Source organism: Mastigoproctus giganteus, chromosome 6 (genome assembly GCF_048544385.1).
Source record: "Mastigoproctus giganteus isolate SK-2022 chromosome 6, ASM4854438v1, whole genome shotgun sequence".
Taxonomy (NCBI): Eukaryota; Metazoa; Arthropoda; class Arachnida; order Uropygi; family Thelyphonidae; genus Mastigoproctus; species Mastigoproctus giganteus.
Genome location: NC_143580.1, coordinates 62,174,336 through 62,200,616, shown reverse-complemented (window position 1 = coordinate 62,200,616; position 26,281 = coordinate 62,174,336). Strand labels below are relative to the sequence as shown.

Here is a 26,281-nt window from a genome sequence, read left to right as displayed (position 1 = left end):
TTTAATCTGACCACTACAGATTCTTGCTAATGTGATGGCATCGAGGACTAGCAGCACGTAATTTACTCTTGCCCAATTTACCAAGACCTTCGGCAACAGATCTCAACTACATCTCATCGCTTTGCTCCTGGAAATGAACACAATTTAATTACAAATAAGGAAACTCTTGAAATCTTTCAAGAATTTGCAAAAGAAATTTTTAACAAGACGGCACCAGCTAACCGTTTTCCCTACTATCAGTATATCTGCCTTATAACTGAATTGTGATTTTACCCGACATCATTGACTGTATATGTTTTCCTCTCTTCATATGATTCTGGCATAGATTCCAGAGGTGTATTGCTAAAAAAAAAAAGTACCAGAATGCTCGTCATAAAAACATAAAAGTACCGGAACACTCGTTCTCCAGAAGACTATATGATAATGCCACATCGACTGTACAGTAACTGAATCAGACTCACGGTTCATAGAACAACTACTTCTAGCATTCAGCTCATGGCAAATCAAAATGCAGCTTTCGCACACATCACAGTATATCTCATTCGTTGGATCTCTTTATCTAACACATTGTACTTTAGTAAGAAATGTTCAAGTTTCATTGTGAAATATATATTTTTGCTTTTAAATAAATTTTTAAAGAAATCTATTAATTTTAAAGATTACTATTAATATATATTTTTAGTAGCAATCGGTAAAATAGATATTTCTCCCTCCCCTTTGATTATGCCATTGTTTCATAATATTAGGTGTATAACTTTAATGATTTGCTATTATGACATTTAGAAAAAAGTACCGGAACATTGTTCCGGTGTGTTCTGGCCCAAATACACCACTGATCAATTCCACAGAGTCTTCTGTTCTGTTCTGCCCTGTGTCGCCTTGGCCAAGTCTACCTGAAATTTTTTTCTGAAATAAGGGATGCCAGACTTTACCTACTGATTTCTCTAATGACGTGACTACTGCTGATTGCCACCCCATCACTAAGCTACATGACCACTGCTCAATTCATTATTCTTGGCGGTTTTTTATTTATTTATTATTTTTTTATTTGCCTATTTTCAGTTTATATTTTTATTTTTTAGAATTTATTATTTTTTTTTTAATTTTTAATTTTTTATCTTTTTAACTATTATTTTTATTATTATTTATTTATTTTATTATTATTATTTATTTTTTTATTATTTTTTTATTATTTATTTTTTTATTATTTTTTTATTATTTATTTTATTATTTATTTTTTTATTATTTATTTTATTATTTTTTTTATTTATTTTTTAAAATTTATAATTATACAGTGCATTCCGGTTATTTGAGCCACCGGTTAATCGGGGCAGCCGATTAACCGGTTTATTTGGGGCAAATCTTGAAACAGAAACCAATCGAGAAAATAGCCAGGGTTTACTTCGTTTAATCGGGGCAGGAGACCGCAGCACTGGAGATTACCCTACGATTGTCTCCGACGGTACCACGTGGTTCGGTCGAAATTCTGGAGGTGACAACCATAAAATATTACAAACAATTAGCAGTCATCTGTTTATTGGGCTTTTCTGTTAGTGAAATCTATTATAAACGGACAGTAAACTCGATCTTACTGAATTTGCGATAATACTGACAGCTGGAATTCTGTGGGTTATTATGGTGAAATGTGTTTACACTTCCATGAAATCTTCAATCATATAAAAAAATTAATTCAGAATCTTCTCTTCATTCCTATTTTTAAAGCTTTGTAACTCATTACTCCGTTCTCACTTGCACGTATCGTGTTACTTGCAATTTGTGTGTGCTGTGTTCTTTGTTATTGATTGCTTATATTTTTACTGTTTTAAATTTTAACCCCCACCCACAAATGTCAGTGAACAGAAATGTCAACTAGTTTGTATATACTTATTACAGTACTTATTAATTATTCCGATTATCATGTATGTTCTTCCGATTTTCATGTATCATTTAATTTTTTAATTGGTAAGGTAATAAAGGGTAAATTTGTGCTTAATATATCTTTGCTTTTATAGCCTGTGGATAATATTCTTCCTATTTTTGCTAATTAGAATCGCTGTTTAATAGAATTAAAATTCAATTCACAAACGTGATCACAATGACTGGCGCTTACTGCACATCGTATTATAGTGAACGGTACTTTACTATGCTACCTATCAAATCACATTATGATGGAGTACCTTGTCACTTTCGTTTGACAGTTTGTGTTGTTGTGGCCTGCCTCCTCATGGTGTGGATGGGTACTAGGGAGCAGCCATCCTGGTGATCGCTGCTCCCTGGTAGCTAAGTGGCCAGATACAACAAAACAGAACAAGACACACTTCGCAGACATAACACCATACTTGTATCTGACCATTTCACAGAGCTCTGTACTCATCACAATGTACCATGGCAGAGTTGAACTAATGTTTAGGTGCCGCCGTACATAAGACACAACACATGTCCACATGTCTCAAAGCAAAGGTTTGCATCAAATAACGATTCTATTGCATCATACATTAATTGCATGGTATTGCATCAGCTGTTTCTATTGCATCACACATTAATTGCATGGTATTGCATCAGCTGTTTCTATAAACACTGCATTGGAATACATGCTTATTAGTATTCTGTTTTGTGGAGGTGTAAGCATGGCTCCATATGTTCAGTTGACACCAAGAAAAAAAAAGTGTAGCTGTTGCTCTCTCCCAGGAAGGGCTTTCTCAGCATGATATCACTGATAAAATAGGCTGCCAGCAGTCAACAGTATCCCGGGTGCACAAATTAAAGCATGAAACTGGTGATGTGAAGAGAAGAGAAGACCTGGACCAGGCCATAAAAGAGTGACCACACCTTCCCAAGATCGATATTTGAAACACGGCTATGCCTTTGTAATCGTCATGCTAGTGTTCCTGATCTAAAACTGGACTTTGAGATGTCATCTGGTGTTGAAACAAGTGCATGAACTAACCGAAGATGGCTTTCGGAATGTGGCCTGCTTACATATTGGCCGAAGAAGAAGCCTTTGTTGACCCAACAAATGAAGAAGCGACTTGCTTAGGCTAAAACGCATGTTTCATGGACAAAAGAGCAATGGGACACCGTCATTTTTTCTGACAAATTGAAATTCAACCTGCATGGTCTCGGATAGGAAGCGATATTAGCATTAGCATTAGTAGAGGCATTTGATGCAAGAAAGCAAGCTTATGCAGCATCAGCCAAAAAAAAAAAAAAAAAACCCACTTCCACTTCACCCCTCTGTTCGTTCAAAATACCTGTCCAGCTGAGCCTTAAACTTATTTAGGCTATCAACCTCCACCACAAGGGATGGAAGTCTGTTCCACCAACCAACCACCCGCTGGCTAAAGGCAACTTTCCGCATTTCTATCCTACATCTGTCTTTCCTCAATTTGAATTTATGCCCTCTCAGGTGATTTTTCTGAGCTAGAGGAAGAATCCCATCAGCATTGAACATGCTTAAACCATTCAAGGCTTTATACACCTCTATCAGATCACCTCGCCGGTGCCTAGTCTCCAGACTCTGTAATTTGCAAAACAACTGTATATCCAAAAGTCGATTAACTCTATGCCAGGTTGTTGCAAGGCTGTAATTGCAGCTCAAGGAGGAACAGCAAAATATTGAGGACTTATTTTGCTGATTTACAGTATGTAATACTATTACGTTAACTTGTCATTTCAGTTTGTGCATGTAAATGGAATAAAATGTATGTTTGGTTGTCTTGATTTCCATTTGCATGATTTCTCAAATTTACAAGTGATGCAGTTTTTTGTCTGCCACTGTATATATGTATATGCAGTGGCATATCTAGGTATCACCTTAAGGGGGGGGGGGCATGGCGACCAGGTCCAGGTAACATCATAAGGTGAGGCATGGTGAACAGGTTTTTGAGTTTTTTTTAAGAATGCCCCCTGCTTTCTGTTTCTTTAATTTTAAATTTTTGGATAATTCCCTCCTCATGTAGGATAACTATCCACTTGACCTTTAAATTTCTTCAAACTGTCAGCCTCAACTACCTACATATAGTTAATGCTGACAGTTTGTTCTAGTAATTAGTGACTTGCTGGCTAAAAAAAACTTCCTACAATCTAGTCTAAACATCATCCCATGTAATTTGAATATATGCCCATAGTTCTGGAATCCTTTGTAACAGTGAAAATTCTGCCTTCATTCATTTCACTAATGCCTCTCAGAGTCGTATAAACTTCAATCAGGTCCCCTATAAGGTGCCTGGTTGTCGCGCCTCCATAGCCAGGTGGGAAGGAGCAGCAGTGCGTAGCATACGCTTCTTGATTAGACCGGGGTTCGAGCCCATCACCACCAAATACAGAAGATGCGGAAAGGTCAGGGAATGACCACCGCATATCCCGGAGCAATATGGCCTTAGTTGCTAATGCTCCTAAAAAAAACCAAATAACAATAACAGCCTGGTTGTCAAGCTCTTTAGCTCACATAATCAAAGTCTTCCTTGTATAGTCACCCTTTTGCTGATCTCACAATGGGAGTTGCTTGTCTTTGGATTTCTTTCAACAAGTTCAACATACTTCATTCAGATTTGATTGCTTCACTTGAATGCCATTCTTAGCATTAGCATTAGTATAGGCATATGATGCAAGAAAGCAAGCTTATTCAGCATCAGCCAAAAAAAAAACAAAAAAAAACAAAAAAAACACACCACTCCCATTTCACCCCTCCGTTCGCTCGAAATACCTGTCCAGTTGAGCCTTAAATTTGTTTAGGCTATCAACTTCAACAACAAGTGATGGAAGTCGGTTCCACCAACCAACCACCCGCTGGCCAAAGACAAATTTCCACACATCTATCCGACATCCGTCCTTCCTCAATTTGAATTTATGCCCACTGAGCTGATTATTCTGAGCAAGATGAAGAATCCCATTGGCATTGAGCATGCTCAAACCATTCAAAGCCTTATACACCTCTAACAGATCACCTTGCCGGTGCCTAGTCTCCAGACTCTGTAATTTGCAAAACTTAAGCCTTTCTTCGTAAGAGCAACCCTTTGTTCCATTCACTAATCTTGTTGCCCTTCTCTGTACCCGTTCCAGCAGCTCTACATCCTTCTTGAAATGAGGCCTCCAGACCTGTATACAGTACTCAAGATGTGGCCTAACCATTGCCTTATACAAGGGAATAATCACCTCGTTATCCCAGCTAGAAAAATTCCTGTATATCATTGACAAGACACCATGAGCTACTCTTGCAGCTCGTCTGCACTGCTCAGAGAACTTCATATCTGCCTGCACAATTACCCCCAGGTCCTTTTCATTCTCCACCACTGTCAGTGTAGTACCGCAGAGTTGAAACGTTGCTCTGGGGTTACTGTTTCCCATATGTAGTACTTTACATTTGTCAATGTTAAACTTCATTTGCCACCTCTCAGCCCATCTGTTCAACCTTTCCAGATCCTGTTGCAGCAGCATAGCGTCAGTGGTGTCCTTAACAACCCTGCCAACCTTTATACCATCTGCAAACTTGGACATTAAACTTGATATCCCATCATCAATATCATTCATAAACACCGAAAACAACAACGGACCCAACACTGAACCCTGAGGAACTCCACTAATAACATTAGTCCACGTTGAGCAGTGTCCATTGATTACCACTCTCTGTCTTCTGCGACTCAACCATCCCCTTATCCATAGTAGCAATTTGCCTCCAATGCCACACTGCTCCAATTTGTGCAGCAGTCTTCCATGTGCAACAGTATCAAAAGCCTTTCTAAGATCCAAATATATTATAATATCAAAATTATTCCCTGCATCTAGTTCTTTTGTGACTACATCATAGTATCCAATCAAATTGGTCAGGCAAGACCTGCCCTTAACAAAACCATGCTGCGTCTGAGCTATAACTGAATTCTTGTCTAGATGATCCTGCAGTGCTTCTTTAACCAGTGCCTCCATTAATTTACCTGGAACAGAAGTTAAACTAACAGGTCTATAATTACTTGTGTCAGCCTTTGATCCTCCTTTGTGAATTGGGGTTACATTTGCACATCTCCAGTCTATGGGTACCTCCCCTGAGTCCCAAGAAGCTCTCATAATTATGGCTAGGGGTTTGCTTACTTCCTTTGCTGCCTCCTTTAATATAACTGGATAGATCCCATACACCCCAGGTGCCTTTTTTATGTTTATCCTCAACAATCTCTCCTCCACTTTCCCCTCAGTTATTACAAAATCATCCAGCTCACTGCCATTGTTTACTTTACCTACATCATTCTCCTTCCTGAATAACTCCTCATGCGTGAATGTAGATGCAAAATACTCGTTTAGATTGTTAGCCACCTAAGCAGAATCCTCAACTGTTGAACCATCAATATCCAGTGGACCAATCTGATTCATCCCTTTCCTTCTTGAGTTTAAATAGGTAAAGAACTCTTTTTCTGTTTTTCTTTGAATTCTTTGCCAAGGATTTTTCGTAGTCTGCCTTTGCCTGCCTAATCTCCTTTGTGACTTGGTTACAGACCAACTTATATCTATCATAGGCTTCCATGTCACCCATTAATTTGTATGTATCCCATGCATTTTTCTTCTCTGCCACATGTCTCATTAGTTCATCTGACAACCATTTAGGCCTAAACCTTGAACAATATTTCTTAGTTGGTATGTAAAGCCTGGTAGCCTCCAAGAATAGTTCCTTGAATGCTTCCCATTTTGAGTTTGCTGTTGGTAACATCATCACTTGGTCCCACTGTATAGAATTTAAATACTGTCTCAGACCATCATAGTTGCCTTTACGAAAACAAAAACCCTTCCCTTTACCTCTGATGGTAGTTACCTCCTTGAGTAAATCCCACTTCAACACACTGTGATCACTGCCACCTAGTTGTTCATTTATCTGCAGATTCTTAATGCATGAAGAATCACTACTGATACTCAGATCAAGAGTATTGCTCCCTCTTGTTGCCTCACGAACATGCTGATGTAGAAAACAATCATCCAATAAATCCACAAAAGCCTTGCTAGTGTGCGAGTGACCAATCCACAAATTCCAGTCAATATCTGGGAAATTAAAATCCCCCATTATAAGACTCTCTGATTTACTGGCCCACTCTATTTCCCTGTACAATATCTTATTATACTCATCAGAGTCATTAGGCCTATAGCACACTCCTACTCTCAATTTTGATTTCCCTATGCTTATGTCACACCAAACTGACTCGACACTGCCCTGTCCATCAATGTCGACTGGCTTCACTTCCTTGGACTTTATGTGTTTCTTAACTAATAGCATAACCCCCTCCTCCCCTCCTGTCCTGTCTATCCTTTCTATACACATTGTATTCCCCAAATTCCAGTTCCGCATTCCTTATATCTGTGTGACACCACATCTCTGATATCCCAACAATATCTGCCTTTGATGCTTTGAGCAATACCTCAAATTCATCAAATTTATTTACCAAACTCCTAGCATTGGTGTACATGCAGGTATACATGCACCTGTTTCTATTCTTGGCTACCCTAACACAACCCATATGTTTACTTGTACCGCAATGACTCCCAGCAGTCTCTGACATATCCTGCATCTTGTTTTTCAGGCTTCTGCTCATTTCAATAGAAGCAGTGCAAGAATCACTTCCACCTCTGCCAGTGGCTACTGTTAATCTATTAGTCCTTGTATCCCCCCCCAACTAGCAGTTTTCCGACCCACCTAACTCTGCCTTGACAGCATCAGCAAAAATTCTTGCACCCTTTCTATTTAAGTGTATCCCATCCCTGTAGAAGCAATCTCTCCTGTTAACAAGTACAGTCCAGGCTGAGAAAAATTCTACCCCTTGAGCCTTGCACAATCCCTCCAGGGCCGAATTGATCGACAAGGCTCTCATCATATACTCCCTCCTATCATGTCTGGGCTTCGTTCAACTTCGGTCTCCATAATTATGCATGGCCACAATTAACACTAGCTACTGGCTTTTCAGATAACCTTTTTGATCCAGAATTGAAAACCACGGGATTGGAAAGGGCAAAGACATTTTTGGGCTCTTTTCTCACTGTGACTGAATTAATCAACCTCTGGCAAAGGATGCATGAGAAAAATGTCTTTTTTTTTATGTCAAATTGGAAGAAAAAGTTCTGAAAGGAGAGTAGTTTCCTTTCAGTTGGATTAAAAACCCAATGCCACATATTTGTGTTAGGAAGCAGTGAATGTGGGTTCTGCCCTTAATTCCATATGTAAACTCTTTTTAACTTAGCCATCTCAAGAATAAACAGAAATTTAGTTAAATCTCTGATTTTATTTACCTTGACAGTGGTGGATAATACAAAAATTTCAAACTCCTATTTAAAATCAGAAAATTCAAATCATGAGAATCACTTATTTCTGTTTAAAGGAGAAATTTTTTTCGTTGTTTTATATTATTATTTAATCAGCACATTTTAGTGAATTGTGAAATTATATATATTTGAGCTTTTCTTTGTGCATGTGTTTTTTTTTAATGCTTGTTCTTCTGTCTTTCCTGTTATAGATCCTCCACCACCACCAGATTTTATTATAACTGAGGTGACAGCATCAGAAGCTGTTGTAGAATTTAAAAAGGATCATAAGGATTTATTAGTTATGCGTAAGTAACATAAAATTTTGCAATAAATAGTTTTCTGTTGTTATATTTAAATTCTCTGTGCAGTAAACTCCTGTTTATAGCATTTTGACAGTTTTAATGCTCTCTTCTTCTAGTTCAATGGTCAATTCTTAGAAGTGGCATGATTAAAACACTTTTATTTATACTGCTTTTTTTTTTTTAAGTTCTGAAGAAGGAATAAACTTGGATATAATTCTCCTTGCTCCTAAGTTTTGGTTTAGGATAAGAGATGATAAAGACTAAATTATAGGCATTGTTTATATAGCCGAATTATAATGATAGAGGATTTTGTGAGATACTTTAATGCAGAAACAAAATCTGATATTTTGAGGTTCATTACTGTGTCATGTGGATGAGCATGGGGGAACTTTCTACTCCCTCAAAAAGATTGGGATAGAACTCACTTCTAAAGCTTGGCTGTTAATATCCTTTAAAGTATAATATCTTTTTTTAATATCATTTTTTTAATATTTTACAATAGCAAGTGGAAGTTTGTTTGAACAATCAATTACCTGCTGGCTGAAAGCTAATTTCTACACATCTACCCCACATCCATCCTTCCTCAATTTAAATATGTGTCTCCTGGCATGCATTGTCTGAGGAGAGCAGGAATGTCATCAACATTAAGCTTACTCAGTCGATTCATAAGAACCTTGAACAACTCAATCAATTCTTCTATAGGTTCCTACTTTCCAGAACTGAAGCCTACTTTGAAAGAGTGTCTTTTGTTCCGCTCACTTATCTCATTGCTCTTCTCTACACCAACAGATCCACATGCCACCTAAAATGAGATGTTCAAACCTATGTTTAAACTGCAGTTATAGCTCAGACACAGCATGGGTTCGTTTAAGGGAGGTCTTCTCTGACCAATTTGATTGAATATTATGATATGGTCACAAAGGAACTGGATGCAAAAATAATTTTGATATCATATACTTGGATTTTAGAAAAATTGTGATACTGTTGCACATGGAAGACTATTGTACAAGTTGGAGCAGTATGGCATTAAGGGCAATTTTCTGCTATGGATAAAGGGATCGTTGAGTGGTAGAAGGCAGAGAGTGGTAATCAATGGGCACTGCTCTTCATGGACTAATATTATGAGTGGTGTCCCCTAGGGGTCTGTATTGGGCCCATTGCTGTTTTCTGTATTTATCAGTAATATTGATGAAGGTATATCGGGCTTAATGTTAAAGTTTACAGACAATACGAAGGTTGGTAGGGTTGTTAAGGACAGTACGCTACAGCAACAGTATCTGGAAAAGTTGAGCAGATGTGCTGGGAGGTGGCAACTGAAGTTTAAAATTGCCAAATGCAAAGTGCTACCCGTATGCAGCCCTTTGCATTACCAAATGCAAAGCGCTGCACATGGAGAATAAAAGAGACCTGGGGATAATGGTGCAGTCAGATATGAAGTTTTGGCGAAGGTAAAGAAAACCTGCATGAGAAGCATGCAAAAGTTTGATGAAATTTACCGTTAAAAGTACTTTGCCGTAACGTAACGGCATTTGTATTGTTGCTCGCTCGGTAAACAGACGGTGGGTGTTATCGGTCAGGAGTAGAAATTGAATCCCATGGGAGATCGAAACCCTCTCAAAGTGGAGGGATTAACCTGACCTTTTTTCTTTAGAATCACTGGTGGACTAGTGGATAAATTGTTTATTAAGAAAAAAAAAAAAGGCAAAGGAAGCCCACACGAGAAGCACGGAAAACTTAGAAAAATTTACCGGTGAAACTACATTACGAACATTTTTTTACGATGCCAGAACTTCCAGTATGACTCTGTTCATGATTCAGTTAGTTAATTCAGTTAGTGATTCTAAAGGAAAAAGGTCAGGTTACCCTCCTTTTGGGAGGCTTGAAACCCTCCACTTCGGGAGGGTTTCAACTTCTACTCCAGACTAATAACAGCCACCATCTGTTTACTGAGCGAGCAACAATAAAAATTCTGTTACAGCAAAGTACTTTTACCGGTAAATTTCATCGAACTTTTGCATGCTTCTCGTGCAGGCTTTCTTTACCTTAGCTGAAGTTTTTTGAGCAGTGCAGACAGGCTGCAAGAGCAGCTCTTGGGATCTTGTCAATGATATATAAGAATTATGCTAGCAGAGATATGGAGGTGATTACCCCCTTGTATAAGGCAATAGTTGGGCCACACCTTTAGTACTGCATACAGGTCTGGAGGCCTCATTTTAGGAAATATGTACAGCAGCTGAAATGAGTACAGAGAAGGGCAACAAGATTATTGAGTGGAACAAAGGATTGCTGTTACCAAGAATGGTTTAAATTCTGCAAATTGCAGTGTCTGGAGACTAGGCACCTGCGAGGTGATCTTATTGAGGTGTATAAGGCCTTGAATGGTTTTGAGCAAGCTCAATGCTGATGAGATTCTTTCTCTTGCTCAGGTTCTGCACCTGAAGGGGCATAAATTCAAATTGAGGAAAGACAGTTGTAGAATAGGTGTGAAGAAATTTGCCTTTAGCCAGCAGATGGTTGATTGCTGGAACAAATTTCCATTTGCCAGTGTGGAAGATGACAGCTTAAATAAATTCAAGGTAGAACTAGACAAACATTTGGAGTGAGTGGATGGGTGAAAGGGAAAGAATTTTTATTTGTTTTCGGCTGATGCTATATAAGCTTGCTTTCTTGCATCATATGCCTATGCTAATGTGCAGTACCTAAATGTGGCCTAGACATTTCCTTATAAAATGATAATCACCTCAATGTCCCTGCTGGCAAAATTCCTATATATCATTGACAGATCCCCCATGAGCTATCCTAGCAGCCCATCTACACTGCTCAGAGAACTTCATGTTTGATTGCAGAATTAACCCAAGTCTTTTCTGTTCGCTACAACAGCTTTTCCTGAACTGGGGTCAGTAGACCAGTTCCAGAGGGTCTGCAAAAGGTTCAGATGGGGTATCAGCAACTTGCTTTTCCTATATGCATTCACTGAATGAGATCACCTGTAAGTTAGTGTTATACAATAAATTCAGCAGGATTGGTAGGTTGCACACACAGTATGATACCTCTAGTCTGTCTTTTGTTACCAAAGTGGCCATCTACTAACTTTTATTTGAGATTTGTAGGGCTGAGATTTATTACTATGCATTGTTTGTTGCCTGGAGTTTGGTTTACCCGAAACTTGGCATTCGTAAGGACTATTGTGAAAGAGTACCTCATAGCCAGTTTATTCTAGTTAAAAGTTGCAATAGTTGCTCTTTATTAAGAATTCATTTTGGATCTCTGACTTATTAAAATTTTTCCACATTCAGGGGTTATTCTGACTTGTATAAGCAAATAGAATGACAAATGCTAAAGGAATAAACATCCTAAGTTTAAAATCAGAAATGCAAGTTACAAAATTATAACGAGTACATGTAGGGAAATTTTTTTTTTTTTTTTTAACTCAAAACACTTTAGAAAATTGGTTAGAAGCCAAAGAATTCAAGTGCATTCTGAACCATCAATCCTGATCATTTGGAGCCTTACAAATTTCTGAAAATTAAGATATATATATATATATATATATATAGTGAAACACACAAGAAAAGAACTTTTTTGCTTAGCAACAATGTTCCTGGGACATTTTGATCATAAGCAGTGGGTGTAGACTGTAGCTCTTTATTTCCTATCTGGCACCACCACCCCTGTTTTATCAATTAATTACTATGATTACTATGATTATAACTCTTTATAGAACACTTCATAACACACTAAAGTTTTGCATTCTCTACATTTAACCATTCAGTTTAATTTCAACGTTCCTCTTTCTCTCTGTGTGCATGTGTGTTCACAAGTGACACCATGAATTGTATTAAAACTTCATTTAATTTAAAAATTTCTTTTTCCATACAATTTGTATGGAAAAAGAAATTTTAATTGCGGTATTTTTATTGGTCCAATTTTAATGAAACTTGGAATGGCTTGACAAATTTTTAAAATGCCCAAATATAAATTCATGCAAATTCATCCACTGGGAATCCTTCTGTTACATGCAGGTAGACAAATGGATATATGGGCATGGTAAAGACAATAGGTTAGTGGGTGTGTGTAAAATTAAAAAAATGGTATTCATTACATGTATCTGTTATAATGGTAAAACAAAGAATGGTATTACAAAGTACTAGCTCATCCAAAAAATAAGCAGTACAAATATCTATGCTAAGAATATAAAAGATTAGAAATCTTATAATACCGTATTGGTGGACTAATAATAGAATAGCAATTTCTTAAACGGTACTCACCTTGAATAAATCTGCATTGGTATATTGAGAAGAGGTGGTTAGTATTTAGGTTGAATTGTTAGCTAAGAAACTAAGGGGGGAAATGAAATAAAACAGAATTTAAAATAAGTGCAAGGAGGTAGAAGTGTATACATCCGATCCTTGGTTGTCGTTAAAGAGGGAAGAAGTAATTTGAAAGCTTAAATAAAATAATATGATGAGGCCAATAGTCATTACAAAGGACTTTCATTAAATAATAACGTCTTCAGTTGGCAATTGAATGGGCAGCGAACGCATATTGTTTTAAAGGTTTAAGTTTATACTCTCGTGATGCACTTTTTTATACATGGGAAATTTAACCGCGAAAGGTTCCAAGCTGGTGAAAGGTTGAAGGGGAGTTTGGCGTTAATAATTTTAAGATTAGAATGATGTCGACACCATTCAATCACGAGTGCTTCATATTGAAGAATTCTATAATTAGATTTGAGATTAATAATGGAAATAGCAGAGTCGACGAGAGAGATGTGATTGTGGGTTTGGGCATGAATTGTGAGTTCTGTACTGGCTTGACTTGTTCTAAAACTGTTGAAATGGTAACATGTGCAGGTGTTGGAGGATTTGGAAGAACCGAATTTGGTGGTAGTGCTGCCAATGTAACAGGCGTCACAGTTTGGCTGACATTTTATGAGGTATATTATATTATTAAGATAGCTGGTGGAATAAGTGTGTGTATCTTTATAGGAATTAAAAAAAGATCCTAGTTTATTGTAAGCAGAAAAGACGAGAGAAATGTCTGTGTTATTAAAAATACGGCGGAATTGTCCTGCAAGTTCACTATGGTAGGGGAGGATTAAACGAGTGTTGGTTTTGTTATTGTGTCTGGTTGGATTAATAATTTTATTTTTGGCGGTGGAAATTGTATTTAGGATGAGTTGAGGGGTGTAACCTCTGGTTAGAAATTTTTCGGTAAGGTATTGAAGTTCATTATGTAGGTCATCTTGTGAGGAGCTAAATTTTAAGGCGTGAATTTGGTTGTGTAAGACGGCTTTTTTAGTGCTGAGGGGGTGGTGTGAAGAGAAATGTAAGTACTTGCCAGTGCATGCTTTTTCTGAAGATCTTTGTGCATAGTTTTATACCTGTTATATAGAGGGTGAGATTGAGAAAATTGATCAGGTTGTTCATTCCAAATTCAAGGGTGAGTTTTAGCCTGTCATGTACCAAATTAAATTTTGAAAAGAGATTGTTAATGACGTGTCTATTGCCTATAATTAGGATGTCATCGGCATAGCGTAAGTATAATTTTATTTCAGAGGGAAAGGGTTGTAAAATTTGTTTCTCGATAGTGGCTAGGTAAATTTCGGACAGGGGGACAGAAATGCTCAGGCCCATTGGTAACCCGAATGTCCTAAATACAATTTCCACCGCCAAAAATAAAATTATTAATCCAACCGGACACAATAACAAAACCAACACTCGTTTAATCCTCCCCTACCATAGTGAACTTGCAGGACAATTCCGCCGTATTTTTAATAACACAGACATTTCTCTCGTCTTTTCTGCTTACAATAAACTAGGATCTTTTTTTAATTCCTATAAAGATACACACACTTATTCCACCAGCTATCTTAATAATATAATATACCTCATAAAATGTCAGCCAAACTGTGACGCCTGTTACATTGGCAGCACTACCACCAAATTCGGTTCTTCCAAATCCTCCAACACCTGCACATGTTACCATTTCAACAGTTTTAGAACAAGTCAAGCCAGTACAGAACTCACAATTCATGCCCAAACCCACAATCACATCTCTCTCGTCGACTCTGCTATTTCCATTATTAATCTCAAATCTAATTATAGAATTCTTCAATATGAAGCACTCGTGATTGAATGGTGTCGACATCATTCTAATCTTAAAATTATTAACGCCAAACTCCCCTTCAACCTTTCACCAGCTTGGAACCTTTCGCGGTTAAATTTCCCATGTATAAAAAAGTGCATCACGAGAGTATAAACTTAAACCTTTAAAACAATATGCGTTCGCTGCCCATTCAATTGCCAACTGAAGACGTTATTATTTAATGAAAGTCCTTTGTAATGAATATTGGCCTCATCGTATTATTTTATTCAGGCTTTCAAATTACTTCTTCCCTCTTCAATGACAACCAAGGATCGGATGTGTACACTTCTACCTCCTTGTGCTTATTTTAAATTCCATTTTTCTTCATTTCCCCCTTAGTTTCTTAGCTAACAATTCAACCTAAATACTAACCACCTCTTCTCAATATACCACTGCAGATTTATTCAAGGTGAGTACCATTTTTTAAGCAATTGCTATTCTATTACTATGCTGAGAATATATTGTACTAACAGGCATAGTGCAGTATATCCTAGTTTATGTATATTTCATATTCTATTTCAAGTATTATCAGAAAAACATATTTTATACTTAATTAGTTTCTTGAATTACATAATAAATTTAGAGCGTAACACTTCAAGCTATAGAAATCATTTAACTGTCATACAGATAGTGCAGTAGCATAATTTTGTATGTAACACACGGGCTGCCTGTCCATATAAGGCCAACCAGGTTGTTTCTTAAGATGCACTTGGGATTTTAGAAGTGAATTCAAATTGGATTGTTTGCTTATGGTACCAGTTGTTGGCAGCTAATCCAGAGCTGCTTCTGAGGAATGCTGATTGCATGGTTTACCTAGAGCACCAATTATGTGTAGATAATGTAGAGTTGCCCTGAAGCAAAGCTTCATAAAGGGCTTCATTATACACCTCATATTGTGAATTCCTTCATAAAAAATTGACCTACTCATGCAAATAAATCAGGTTACTCAAATAAATGGGACTTCCCTCGAAGGAAATGTATACTTCTGTTTATTCTTATTTGAATGTCAGAACCCATTTCAGGGATATAAATTTATTAGAGACAAAATAAGTTTTGATTCTGTAATAATAATAGTAAATTTAGAGAATCTAAATTTATCACAGAACATCTATTATAGATTATTACAGATTTATTATGGAATTAAACTCTTTACACCTTTTGACATCTCTTGTATTGTAGAATCAAGTCACAACCGAGTTTCAGCTCTTACACTCTTTTTGACATCTCCTATATTGTAGAGCTGGGGTCACAACTGGGTCAGCTTCTATATGTGGTGCACCTACTCATCAACTGACAAGGAGGAGGCATCAATCTCCAAAATGGTGCCATTACTTGTGCTTGCATTCACCTGAGAATAACAGCAGTTTACTTCTCCTCCTACTTAATTGAGGTTCATGAGTAGGGTAAATCATTGTGAAGGGATTCACAATATGAGATTTTATATAATGATTCCTTTTATCCAAATTCTGTTCTCTCTATTTATGGCTTCATACAAAAGGATGATACTACATTACTTGTATGATAGTTAATTTCTTAAAAGTAAGTGAATTATTGAATTATTGTCTTTTATTACATTAGAATATCTAATAGAATACCGAAAAAACAAAGAAGAGTGGATTCCAATTCATGTTCCTGCAACAAGGAATTTCTTTACTCTGACAGAATTGGAAAGTTCTAAAACCTACAGTGTGCGAGTTGCAGTATATAGTGATTATGGACGTGGAGAATTCTCATCTCCTGTTACCTTTACAACAGTAGAAAGAGGTCATTTATATTTTGTCAATTTAATTTTTCTAGTTTAGAAAATAGACTTTTTAACCCAGTTTAGTGATGTTCCTTTTTTACAGTATTTGTAAATTAGAATGGTTGACTAAGTAATAGCATTTCTAACCATTTTGTGTATATTAAAGAATGGTAATCAGTGCTTTAATATACACAAGCCTCTTAGAAGTTTTGATATGCCTGTAATCATAAATCAATTATGAATTTTATTGGTCCAAGAAGTTTTTATTTTAAAGAAGTGACAATATTGGTGGCAATACATGAAATAAGATTTTGTAATTAGATCAGAAAAACTGTTGCTATGTATAATTGTTTTCCAGCTTTCATGTTTGAGTATAATTTGTTTTAGAAAAACTTCTGTTGTTTTGCATTTTAGCTTTTTGGAAATGTTCCACTGTATTCATTCACTTTTTATCACTTAAAATTCTGTTAATCAGTTTTGTATTTTGGGCGAATATCCAAAATTGACAATTGAAGCTGCTGTTGATGATCTGATTTTATATAAGTTTTAATTATGATTTATATTCATTTTCAGTGACCTGCCTTCACATCCATATCTATCAGCTCTGGATTTATGATGATGGGTCCATCTTTTTTACTACATTTGACTCTTCTCCATCTCACCATCATAATATAGTTGGTGACAAAGAGTTTCAATGTATTTTTATAAAAACCTCTTTTTTTCCATCTTTTTCTTTTCACAAAAAAAAAAATAATAATAATAAAACTATATTAAAATTGAATTTTTGCAAATTTTGTTAATGCTGTGAGGCTTTTGTTAATTGGCTTTGAGGTGCACTGTGGTAGGCTGTTGCAAAATAGAAATGCATGATAATGGCATTGTTCTCTGGAATGTCTTATATTTCATCAGACTCATGTATTGCGAAGCTAATTAACATTGTCTTTCAGTACAGTGCCAAAGAAATGTAAAATTTCAGAAGACTTTTTTTCCATGTGTTGTAAGATCTGAAAAAGGAAACGTTTGTTTTGTGAACCACATGCAGATGTAATCAATTTGAAGCAGTGGGAAACTTGATGTAATCAGTCATTTGCAAATGAATAAGCATCATGACAGCATGTGTAGTGCTTTGAAAGAAATGCAAAAGTAGATGTTGCATTTCATGATGGTGATGAAGTCATATTTGCTAAATGTTTATTTACATATTTTTCATATAACATAATCTTCCTCTGAGTTGTGCTAATCATGCAGGTGCATTCTTCAGAAATACATTTTCCGATAGTAAAAAAAAAAATATTGTTATGAAAGAACAAAAACAACAGGCATTGTTAGTGAAATTGCATGTATAGGGAAAGAGGAAGTAGGAATATCTCTGGAAAATGGGTCATTTCAATTCCTACAGATCATAGTAATCAGTGATTCTAAGCTGTATTCCAATGTTGTTGTTTTAGCATTAGCATTAGTAGAGGCATATGATGCAAGAAAGCAAGCTTATTCAGCATCAGCCAAAAAAAAAAAAAAAAAACCCTCTCCCATTTCACCCCTCCGTTCGTTCGAAATACCTGTCCAGTTGAGCTTTAAATTTGTTTAGGCTATCAACTTCAACAACAAGTGATGGAAGTCGGTTCCACCAACCAACCACCCGCTGGCCAAAGGCAAATTTCCGCACATCTATCCGACATCCGTCCTTCCTCAATTTGAATTTATGCCCTCTGAGGTGATTATTCTGAGAAAGATGAAGAATCCCATTGGCATTGAGCATGCTCAAACCATTCAAAGCCTTATACACCTCTATCAGATCACCTCGCCGGTGCCTAGTCTCCAGACTCTGTAATTTGCAAAACTTAAGCCTTTCTTCGTAAGAGCAACCCTTTGTTCCATTTACTAATCTTGTTGCCCTTCTCTGTACCCGTTCCAGCAGCTCTACATCCTTCTTGAAATGAGGCCTCCAGACCTGTATACAGTACTCAAGATGTGGCCTAACCATTGCCTTATACAAGGGAATAATCACCTCCTTATCCCTGCTAGAAAAATTCCTGTATATCATTGGCAAGACACCATGAGCTACTCTTGCAGCTCGTCTGCACTGCTCAGAGAACTTCATATCTGCCTGCACAATTACCCCCAGGTCCTTTTCATTCTCCACCACTGTCAGTGCAGTACCGCAGAGTTGATACATTGCTCTGGGGTTACTGTTACCCATATGTAGTACTTTACATTTGTCAATGTTAAACTTCATTTGCCACCTCTCAGCCCATCTGTTCAACCTTTCCAGATCCTGTTGCAGCAGCATAGCGTCAGTAGTGTCCTTAACGACCCTGCCAACCTTTGTATCATCTGCAAACTTAGACATTAAACTTGATATCCCATCATCAATATCATTCATAAACACCGAAAACAACAATGGACCCAACACTGAACCTTGAGGAACTCCACTAATAACATTAGTCCACGTTGAGCAGTGTCCATTGATTACCACTCTCTGTCTTCTGCCACTCAACCATCCCCTTATCCATAGCAGCAATTTGCCTCCAATGCCACACTGCTCCAATTTGTGCAGCAGTCTTCCATGTGGAACAGTATCAAAAGCCTTTCTAAGATCCAAATATATAATATCAAAGTTATTCCCTGCATCCAGTTCTCTTGTGACTACATCATAGTATCCAATCAAGTTGGTCAGGCAAGACCTGCCCTTAACAAAACCATGCTGCATCTGAGCTATAACTGAATTCTTGTCTAGATGATTTGTAATTAAAAAAAAAAAAATTGTCAAATTGAAAGAAGCTTGCTCTTAGTGCCAGCACTTGGAAGGTGACTCAAGAGGGTACAACATTGGACATCATGTTCTGAACCACTTAAAAGCACACGAGATTCCTTCAAGAAAACTGTCTGGAAGTTAGTGTTGATAATTTAGGCTATCCATGAGGCACAAAAACTGGAGTAGCAAGAGTATTAAAAGATAAGATTGAGCACTTGATGGTAATAGGCTCTCCTTGTCATCTTATTAATTTGTGTGCTAGAAATGGGAACTGCATGCCTTCCTATAAAAGTGAATGAATATTTGGTGGAAATTTACTACTATCTAGAAAAAAGTGAAAAAAGGAAAGATAGATTGTTTGTTATTTGGTTTTTTTAGGAGCATTGGCAACTAAGGCCATATTGCTCCGTGAATATACGGTGGTCATTCCTGACCTTTCCGTATCCTCCGTATTTGGTGGTGACGGGCTCGAACCCCGGTCTAATCAAGAAGCGTGTGCTATGCACTGCTGCTCCTTCCCACCTGGCTACGGAGGCGCCTAGGAAAGATAGACTGCAACAATTTCAATTGACAATACAGATTGACAGCACAAATTTAGAATTCAAGAAAAAACTTCTGAATTGCAAATTTTTGGTAAAACAATCTTTAACAGACCAAGGAAACTGATAATTCTAGACATGGCATTCTCACTTGTGCAGAACGTCTCTTACGTTTCTCTCTTCTGGATTGAATAAAGCAATTTGTTTGTTTATTTTAAAGTTTGTGCCAACATTTGAAAATCTGAACTTTGCTCTTCAATCCAGCATACCCCACATCCATGTACTGAGGTCATTATTCCTAGATATGTTAAAGAAAGTTATGTGCAAATTTATTTTACCAACAGTTTAAAAATCTTTCACTCCATTTTAAAAGTTGATTACTATAGCAGACTAAACCAGAAGGATGATTCTGACTTAGTCATGAGTATTCCTTTTGCCATGGAGAGACTAAAACAAAAGGAGAAGATTCTGTTATTTTGTTTAGTGAGAGAAATATTTTATTGATGCATGTGACTGTATGGTGCACAAATTTCATCAGTTGGCAGTGTATCATAATCAGATTTGAAATTTTTTTGTGGACATGTTTCCAGTACTTTTTGGCATCATTAAGGATAAAGAAATAGATGAAGATATTGATGTTTTGCAGCATCAGTATTGTATGTTTTAGTGTGAAGACCTACCATGAAAACAGAAAGAACTGATGCACAGTTTTCCTTGGTTGTTTAACTGACAAGACGCAAGGAAGCTTGATATATAAAAAAGTATCCTAAGTCATGCTTGGCATTTTAACAATTTGCCATAACAGTGTTGAATGTGAGAAAATATTCAGCTGGTGAGAAAAATAAAAATAGGATTCAGATCTTCCCTTTGTGGTAAAGCTTCTGGAAATGCTCTTAAGAGCTGAGTCTAGATAGCAGGGCCATTGTTATGGACAAAACTTTGACTCACATTTTTGATGAGTGCAACAATCAAAATCATTCGATGTTTAACAGAAAGTCCAAAGAGTAATCCATATATAGAAAATCCTAGGTAAGCTAATGTTTGAAAGCATACTGTACAGGTAAAGTCTTGTGGTTGTATTTTAATATAAAATGTCTGTGTTGTCAGTGAAATTTAATTTCTAGTGCAATGTGGACTTAAAAAAAAACCTGATTTGTCCAAAAAATTTTCCATTTTCATACTGCTTATAATTTCCTGATTGCCAGGAAAATTGCCAGCTTTTCAAAAGTTGGCACATATGTAACACTGTTGAGAGCCCACCCTACAGAATTATTGTATTCAATACGCCTGCTATTAAATTTTGCTTTTTTTTCAAATTGTAGGGTGTTTTTCCATCTCCCAATATATGAAGGTTGATGTGCCTTAACTATTGTATGTCATTGCATTTCTGTAAAGTAATTTTGTGTACACACAGGCCTGTCTATCCATCCCTATTGTACTTCTTTAATGAGCATTATTTAACTGTTATGTATGAGGGTGGTTCAGTAAAGAATCGCTCTCACCCACTTCCACATATCGCAGAGTCATGATATTTTGTGTGTAGCATCATACATATTGCTGTACTAAAGGTGTAAAATTTCAGCCCTGTGTCTTGATTTGTTTTTCTCTTACTGAACGTGTGACGAAGTAGCATCACGGACAAAGTTGAAGCCAGAACTGTAATCCGGTATCTGTTCTTGAAGCAGAAATCTCCTAAAGAAATCCAAGAGGAGATGACTACTGTATATAAGGATGAAGTCCCATCCTATGGCATTGTTGAAGCACTGGCATAGACAATTTAGGTGTGGTTGGACATCGGTAGAATCTGAGCCCATTCCAGGTCATCCCCATTCAGCCATTGATGACGGCACGATCGGAAAGTGGAGTCTTTAATCATGGAAGATCGCCGGATATCTGTGCGTGAATTGTCCCAAGAGGTGAAGATTAGTGTGGGCTCTGTTGAAACTATCGTTCATGACCAGCTCCATTAGCAGAAATTGAGTGCAAGATGGATTCCCCAATTATTGACTGGTTTCCTGTTGGCTGATCGACAACAGAAATCACAAGAGTTGTTAGCCCTGTGGCCAAAAAAATGAGGAAGGCTTTTTCTCCTGTCTAATCACTCAGGATGAAAGTTGGATACACCATTTCGACCCAGAAAGTAAAAAGCAGTCTGTGGAATGGCGACATCATGGTTTGCCATCGCCCAAGAAGGGAAGGATCCAAACGTCAGCAGGAAAGGTCTTGCTGACAGTGTTTTGGATGAGAAAGGCATAATAATGACTAATTACCTGCCAAAAGGTAAAACGATTACAGGTGCCTATTATGCCAACTTACTCATAAAATTATGGGAGAGAATCAAAACATGTAGGCATGGCATGCTGTCCAAAGATGTGAGAATGCTTCGAGACAATGTCCCAGTTCACATTTCTGAAATTGCAACAACACAAGCGGCCACTTGTGGATATGAAATACTGCCCCATCCAGCCTACTCACCCAATCTTGCACCATCGGACTTCTTGTTTCCTTCCCTCAAATCATTTCTTCGGGGGACCCACTTCCCTGACGACTAGACACTCATTTCTGCAACAGAGTCATGGTTCAAAGACCAACCTCACCACTTCTACCAAAATGGTATCCATAGCCTCATCCATTGATGGGAAAAAATGTGTAAATCTGCATGGTGGCTATGTAGAGAAAAACTAAAACCTGTGCCAAGAATCAACAGGCTATCACCTCTGCAGCTATATCAGGGTGATTCTTTATTGAACCACCCTCATATACAGGATGTCTCAAAAATACACGGCATAACTTCAGGAATGAGTTCCTCCTATGTAGACAATAAAAATATTTTATATCAACATAGTTCCAGAAATGCTTGGTTCCCGAGTTATTAACTGGAATGTCTTATCTCCCGCAGGTGATTTCCTTCATCACAAGGTACTGACAGAATCTGGTGGTTTTCCATTCTGACCATGTACTCAAATCAGGAGCAAGCGGATATGCACTTTATGTATGGTTTGGTGGCTGGCAATGCTCTGGAGGCTCGTCATTTGTACCACGAAAGGTTCCCAGAACAAAGATGTCCAGACAAGAAAACATTTGAAGGTATCCATCGCTGCCTTTGTGAACACGGGACCTTCACACCTCGTACTGCCGACATAGGATGACCAAGATCAATGACTCCTGAAGTAGAGGAGGAGATTTTGGATGTTGTGCATGCCATTCCTGGAATCAGCACATCCAGAATAGCAATGCAACTGGCTGTTACCACATCAGCTACCGGAGTCGATGTGGAAACATTGACTCCGGTAGCTGATGTGGAAACTCTCAGCAATCAAATTGTAGCAGGTTGTGAGACAATACTAAACATGCCAGGAATTTGGCATCGTCTTTGGAAGTCCATGAGACATCGATGTGAGGCCTGTATTCAGGCAGAAGGTGGACATTTTAACAATTACTATAAGGTTATGTGAACAGTTAAGTGTCATAGACAGACCTTCAAAACTTGGAAACCAAGCACTTCCGGAACTATGTTGATATAAAATATTTTTATTGTCTACATATGAGGAACTCATTCCTGAAGTTATGCTGTGTATTTTTGAGACACCCTGTATATCAACCTAGTACCCTCTGTCATAAATTTTCAATTTGAGCTTACACCTGTTACTCTTAATTTTATAACCTGCTGGTATCAGTTTTTTCAGACTATGTTCACTTGTTATTGTTAAGAATAAGCCACATTCCAGTTCGTAATATATATGTACCTAGTTGACCAATTAATTATGTATATATTCTAATCTTCCTAATCTTTGTATATTTTAGTGATCAAAAGCAAGGCTGTTAAATGGTCAGTCAATAAATTTTAATGAATAAATATAGAATGAAAAATTAAATTAATTGAGTGGTTACTGTTTAAATAAACAAAACGTTTTGTATATTCCAGAAGCGCATATTGGATATATAGTTACTGACGAAGACATTCCATTTTATGTGAAGCCCTTCTTTGTCATTCCAGTAGCAGCATCTGTGGTTGTCATCGTCTCTACAGTAGTAATTGCTTGGGTTTGTTATAAAAGAGTAGCCTTTAAACAGAAGAGGCATATAAGTAATTTTTTCTTTTTTTATGTATATTAATTTTTGAATAATTGCACTTACACAAAATGCTATGGATATATATAAGGTAAATCTTAAAAGAAGATAGGGAAAGTATACAAAAGCATCTGGAATGTTATGGTGCAGTCCCTATCAGGAGGAACTATATTTTTAAATTAAGTTATTTTTAAATTATTTTTATTAGATTAACTACATAAAGACTGCAGTGCAACTAGAAAGCAGTGGGAGATTGGCAGCTCCCTGCTATTCACTTATATGTGAGTTGCAGAGATGTTACTTTTTTTGTAATAAAATTTATATTCCAGCTTCTTCAGTGTATAAAAAAAATCATATCTATATGATTTTTTTATGCACTTTAGAGCTAATGTATAATTTTTTTATACATTAGCTTTAAAGATTATTCTAGAAGGACAAACCATCCTAGTTTGTTTGTCTTTATGAACTAGTGTGGGAGATATTGGTGTATGAACTTTAATATCTGAGTGTTGGTCACTTTTAGTATTAGCATTACTAGAGCATATGATGCAAGAAAGCAAGCTTATATAGCATCAGCCAAAAAAAAAAAAAAGAAAAAACCACCCTTCCCATTTCACTCATCCATTCACTCCAAATGTTTGTCTAGTTCTGCCTTGAACTTATTTAAGTTGTGACCTCCACTGTGGTACTTGGAAGTTTGTTCCAGCTATCAACCACTCCCTGGCTAAAGGTGAATTTCCGCACATCTATTCTACAATTGTCTTTCCTCAATTTGAATTTATGTCCCCTCAGGTGAGTAATCTGAGCAAGAGGAAAAATTCCATTAGCATTAGCTTGCTCAATCCATTCAAAGCCTTATACACCTCAATTAGATCACCTTGCAGGTGCCTAGTCTCCAGAAGCTGCAATTTTCAGAATTTAAGCCTTTGTTCCACTCGCCAATCTCGTTGCTCTTCTCTGTACTCTTTCCAGCAGCTCTACATCCTTCCTAAAATGAGGCCTCCAGACCTGTATACAGTACTCAAGGTTTGGCCTGACCTTTGCCTTATACAGGGGGACAATCATCCCATTATCCCTGCTAGCAAAATTCCTGTATATCATTGACAAGACAACAAGACAACTCGTGCATCCCTTTTGCAACGTTCAGGGGAGTATTCTGAGTAATCTCAGATGAGTAATCTGAGCAAGAGGAAGGATCCCATCAGCATTGAGCTTGCTCAATCCATTCAACGCCTTATACACCTCAATTAGATCGCCTTGCAGGTGCCTAGTATCCAGAAGCTGCAATTTGCAGCACTTAAGCCTTTGTTCCACTCACCAATCTCGTTGCTGTTCTCTGTACTCTTTCCAGCAGCTCTACATCCTTCCTAAAATGAGGCCTCCAGACCTGTATACAGTACTCAAGGTATGGCCTGACCATTGCCTTATACAAGGGGACAATCACTCCCTTATCCCTGCTAGCAAAATTCCTGTATATCATTGACAAGACAACTCTTGCAGTCTTTTTGCACTGTTCAGAAAACTTCATATCTGACTGCGCAATTATCCCCCAGATCCTTTTCATTCTCCACTACCCTGAGTGTAGTACCACCCAGTTGATACGGTACTCTGGGGTTACTACTACCCATATGTAGTACTTTACATTTGTCAATGTTAAACTTCAGTTGCCACCTGTCAGCCCATCTGCTCAACTTTTACAGATCCTCTGTTGCAGTAGTGTACTATCATTACTGTCATTAACAACCCTGCTAACCTTCGTATCGTCTACAAACTTAGACATTAACCCTGATGCACCTTCATCAATATCATTGATAAATACTGAAAACAACAATGGACCCAACACCGAACCCTGAGGAACTTCACTAATGACATTAGTCTATGAAGAGCAGTGTCCATTGATAACCACTCTGTCTTCTCCCACTCAACCATCCTTTTATCTATTGTAGCAACTTACCCTTGTTATACAATACAATGTGTACCCCGAACTAGATAGCATTAGGTTTAACAGAAAACTAGATAACGAGTATAATAGTATCACTTAATCAGTGAAATTAAATAATCTTATTAAATTTCATTGTCAGTTAAATTGTACTTTTTTTAACTAAATACATATAACGACCTAGTTTTTACAAACGTAACATTATAAATTAATACATATAACTTGACTGGAGATAAGAAAGTCATGTAACATAACTCGGAGATAATATTTGATACTGAAATACATATATATAGTGTTATAACTGCATTGGGATATAAGTTTAGATTTATATTTTGTATTGGAATTTTATTTGAAATTGAATAGAAATCATGACTCAGACCAGAGCAGCAAAGCAAAAGGCTCAAACTAATGGGAGTGCTGTGGCTCAGGGGAGAACTGAGGGCAAAGTCGTAGCTAGGTTTTTGGCACCCTTGACAAATTTGTGGCTATGCGCCTTTTTTCGATAATTGG

General features: G+C 37.2%; 1 protein-coding gene across 3 annotated transcripts in view; it reads left to right on the top strand.

Annotated features, from left to right (window-relative positions):
• Positions 1-26,281, top strand: part of LOC150084348 (cell adhesion molecule Dscam1-like) — a 118,324-nt gene that overhangs the window by 69,257 nt on the left and 22,786 nt on the right. For all 3 annotated transcript variants that reach the window (XM_090375182.1, XM_090375183.1, XM_090375181.1), the window contains exons 11-13: positions 8,484-8,579; positions 16,302-16,487; positions 23,687-23,848. In XM_090375182.1, coding sequence (XP_090231308.1) covers positions 8,484-8,579; positions 16,302-16,487; positions 23,687-23,848 — 444 coding nt within the window. The remainder of the gene's footprint in view (positions 1-8,483; positions 8,580-16,301; positions 16,488-23,686; positions 23,849-26,281) is intronic.